Source organism: Vollenhovia emeryi, unplaced genomic scaffold (assembly GCF_000949405.1).
Source record: "Vollenhovia emeryi isolate VEMERY1.0 unplaced genomic scaffold, V.emery_V1.0 DF939154.1, whole genome shotgun sequence".
Taxonomy (NCBI): domain Eukaryota; kingdom Metazoa; phylum Arthropoda; class Insecta; order Hymenoptera; family Formicidae; genus Vollenhovia; species Vollenhovia emeryi.
In genome coordinates this window covers 1-4,360 of record NW_011967212.1, presented here as the reverse complement: position 1 = coordinate 4,360, position 4,360 = coordinate 1, and the positions used below count along the sequence as shown (strand labels likewise).

The following is a 4,360-nucleotide window of genomic DNA, read 5'->3' as shown; positions in this document are numbered from 1 at the left end:
CCAAGTTCTTGGATCGTGGACACAAGGCTTAAGACAAGTATATTTTTTCTCATTCTAGCTTACTGCACTAGTTCACCAGTGCAGGAACAGAAAACAAGCCCAATAATTTCGTTGAAATAGTTCTGTGATTGGTGATACGCAGGTTACGCTTACGCAAGTTACGCTCCATGTGAATCCAGCCTAAGGCCGGTATTCACAGTCCGTTCTTATATTTTTTGTAAGCAGAGGCTATGATTGGTCACGTTCAGCAGAACGTTTTTTTGCAACTGTTGGAAGTTTTCTGTGCTATGATTGGATTATTCCTCTGGTTCTAAAAATGTAATCCAATCTCAGTACAGAAAATGTTCAACAGTTGCAAAATAAACGTTCTGCTGAACGTGACCAGTGATTGTGTTCCGAAACTTATTATAAACGGTCGAACGACCTTTCCAACTAGGATCATACGTATGTAAGGTCTATGTGTCTATATACATGTATGTTTATGGTCACGAGCCTTTATGGCGTGGTTTAACAGACGCGTAATCTTTAGGGTAACGTAACCTGATCTAACCTAGCATATATATCGTTTGGAGTTGCCTCTTAGGAAATTGAAACATTCAAACACGTAAGATTTTATGCTATATTAATTTTATTGCATTAGCAACGTATTTTCATAATTTAAGTAAGGTTAAAGTTTATCTTAAGCATTATTCACAGAGACTAGAACATCCAACTTCAATTTTTAGTGAAAATGGATATTCGTCCAAATAATACCATTTATATCAATAATTTAAATGAAAAGATCAAGAAGGAAGAATTAAAAAAATCATTATACGCTATTTTCTCACAATTTGGTCAAATTTTGGATATTGTAGCTTTAAAAACAATAAAGATGCGTGGACAGGCATTTGTTATTTTCAAAGAAATTGCGAGTGCTACAAATGCCTTGAGATCGATGCAAGGCTTTCCATTCTATGACAAACCAATGGTAAGTGTTACATAAAATTCTTATTTGTGTTATTTTGTATATACATTATATTTTTGTGTTTATATTGAAGATATCCTGTATGTCGTGTGTGTGCATTCACACACACACGCGCGTGCATACATATAATTATATAGCATTTATTTGTAAATTAATCTAAATATATTACAGATACATAAAAATAATCTCTTTTTAAATTCTTCCATTTTGCAGAGAATACAATATGCTAAAACTGACAGCGATATTATTGCCAAAATGAAGGGCACCTTTGCGGAGCGTCCAAAGAAACCAAAACGAGTGATTCCAGTGGCAGATGAGGAAGCTAAACGTGCCAAGAAACGTGCGAAAGAGCAAGCAAAACATTCGCAACAAATTGGTTACCATGCCAATGTACCCCAACATCCAGGACTTGTTAATACTGCTGTTCCTGAGCAGCCACCTAATCAGATATTGTTCCTAACAAATCTGCCTGACGAGACAAGTGAAATGATGTTATCAATGCTGTTTAATCAATTTCCAGGCTTCAAGGAGGTACGGTTAGTGCCTAACCGACATGATATTGCATTTGTCGAATTTGAAAATGAAGTACAATCTGGTGCGGCAAAGGATGCGCTTCAAGGTTTTAAAATTACACCTTCGCATGCAATGAAAATATCTTTTGCAAAGAAATAGATTTATCATCTTTTTATATTGTTTATACTATAATAAAATAGAAATAAAGTGCAAGTTGTACTGCGCAAAGATAATTGTAGTCATTGATATTGTCTTTGATTATCTTATTACATAACTTTGCATAATCTGAAGTATTTTACATAATATCCAATGTTATTTTGCAACAGAACTGAATACAATTTTCAACATGATTTAATATATTGCGTATATTCCACGCGACAAGTTATATGATTGAGATTTCAACTTCAAAATATACGAAAAAATTATACACTTTATTTAAACAAAATTTTATATTCCATTTGAATGATTTATGTAAAAATAAATAATGTGAAAAAGCAAATTGCTACAAGACAGAATAATTGTTTTTTTTCCTTCAAATTTCCTATTTATGACTAACATTGTATTGAAATATAGTTTTTAACAAATTAATTTTATAGATCTGTCAAATTTATAGGTTTAATGTTAACAAACTATTATTTAGGAGATTTACTATTAATAAACTATTCTGTCATTAAGTTTATATATGGAAACTTGATCTCGAAGGATAAATTTCAATTAGATAATCATACAATGAGACTGATTTTGGCATTATATAATTTATCATATACATATGTTTGTACACTCAGAAGTATGTTGTATTTAAAATATGTTGTAATGAAATTTGCGACTGGATTAATTAATTACAACTATAATAATTTCTATTGCGTATATATCTATTACAACAATTCCAAATTTGACTTTTTTGTATTTTTTTAAACATCTGAGTCGAAATGATTGAGTTGAAGATTTGTCGAGATTTGTACCATATCAGTGTTAATTAAACTAACATTTTATTTCAACGCTTGGTTTTCAACGTTAATTTGACGTTGCATCAGCTATATTTTTGACTGGATAAGAGATGGAGGGATGTGTGTGTGTGTTAGGTTAAAACTGTAATCCAGAGGAAAATAAAATACTATTCTAATTTTGTCTACGGGTTACCTGGTATTGACTTATAAAATAAAAAATGTATATATTAACTAAAAATATATATTAACTCAAATGCACTAATATAATTTGAATTATGTCAAATTGATTTACAATAAATAAAATAAAAACAAACACATTTCAATAGTTTATAATTTATCTACCTTCTGTAATGATCACTTGAATTATATGAATCACTTGAATTATACATATTATACCGCAATAACAATCGACCGATTGTTATTGCGGTTTTATCAATGCATTTGTATCAAACCATTCAACATATTTACATTTTTCATAATAAATTAAAACAAATGTGTTTTTATATATGTATACATATAAATTTCTTATTTATTTTATATAATAGAATAAATTTTTGAAAGTTGTAATAAACATAAAATAGTTTTTATTATTTAAATAATAATGCAACACATAATACAAACAATAATGTAATACATAATGTGAACAATAATATAACATACAATATATGTAATATCTAAATACTTTGGGTTTTCAAATACTGCAAAATATTATTTAATATTTTTTTTGTTTTAATTAATTGCGGTTTTCCATTTTTGCTTTTCTGTAATAATTGGATTGCATCTTTTTCGCTCTTTTTGTAGGTCATTATCAGTAACTCATAAGTAGGGCTGTGAAATATATGCATTTGCATATTTTTCCTGGTTAACTAAAACATGCAGTTTTAACAAACTGTATATGTTTTGAAACAATTGGAATCAATTTCAGCTAATTTTATTTTGCATATTTGTGCATATATTGTTATAAATGCATATTTTTGCATAAGCGGATTGTAATTGCATATTTTTTTACATATCCGGCATATCGGCACTTGGCACGTCAAACCTTAATGTTTCTGAGCAGGCAAAAGAAAAAAAATCCCCGAAAAAGAGCTACGGGCTCTCTCCCATTCTTCCGTTTCCAAGACTGAGTTTGTGTTTGTTCAGTTGCTGCTTCACCACTTTTCGCGAACTTTTGGTCGCTTTTGCTTCTCTTGGAAATGTAGAAAGGTGTTTGTTCCACTGTAAATGTTCTCTTGGAATAGTTTAATATTGGATTCATGGAAATATTACGACCTTTTGGACCAATAGGTCAGGAGTTTTTTTCTTTTTTAATGTTCGTTGTTAAATTTTTTAAATAAACATTTTTTTTAAACGCGTTTTTCTTTTTTAATATTCGCCATGTGATGTTCCTCTTGCCACTGTTTCTCTGTTTACTTTTATTTGTGTTTATACTTATGTGTATATTGCGATTTCCTTATTTTTTCTCATGGTAGTTTTCGCATATTTTCAGTTTTTAATTGCATATTTTACCAAATATATTTACATATATATGTGCATATTTGTCTGTTTTTATTGCATATAAATCACAGCCCTACTCATAAGAAATATTATTTTCAGCTAATCTTTTCTTCATTCCAGTTGAAATAACACCGTTAAGAGATTCTAAAGTTTTTATTGTTTTTGCAAGTTGTGTCGATTTTTGCGAGGTGTGCATCATGTCATCAATACATATTATGTTATCTATGAGATCTTCTTTTTTAAAATGATGTAAGGTCAATTTCTCCAATAAAGTTATGTCAAACATTGCATCATGTATTCTTTCAGATACTTTAAGTGTTCTGCAGCTAATGTTTGTAATGTACATTGTCCCTTTGATTTTCGGTTTGAAAATTTTTTTAAAAATAAACGTAATGTGTCAACAAAACCAATAATAATTGTTTTGAATTCATCAACAACA

At 29.6% G+C, this 4,360-nt stretch overlaps 1 protein-coding gene across 2 annotated transcripts; it reads left to right on the top strand.

Moving 5' to 3' along the window:
• The first annotated feature begins 462 nt into the window (after positions 1-462).
• Positions 463-1,987, top strand: LOC105565211 (U1 small nuclear ribonucleoprotein A). 2 transcript variants are annotated; one of them, XM_012018214.1, is made up of 3 exons: positions 463-604; positions 726-967; positions 1,178-1,987. In XM_012018214.1, exons 2-3 carry the CDS (start codon positions 731-733, stop codon positions 1,634-1,636), a joined length of 696 nt encoding a protein of 231 aa, XP_011873604.1. In that variant the 5' UTR covers positions 463-604; positions 726-730; the 3' UTR covers positions 1,637-1,987. The 2 variants fall into 2 exon arrangements, with proteins under 2 accessions (XP_011873604.1, XP_011873603.1); XM_012018213.1 differs by having other exon boundaries at positions 464-604; positions 697-967.
• Positions 1,988-4,360: the final 2,373 nt, after the last annotated feature.

Excerpts from the sequence above, each read along its gene's own strand:
- LOC105565211 (XM_012018214.1), top strand. The coding sequence starts at position 731 with ATGGATATTCGTCCAAATAATACCATTTATATCAATAATTTAAATGAA. Across the intron at positions 968-1,177 it reads CATTCTATGACAAACCAATG|AGAATACAATATGCTAAAAC; the intron begins GTAAGTGTTACA and ends TCCATTTTGCAG.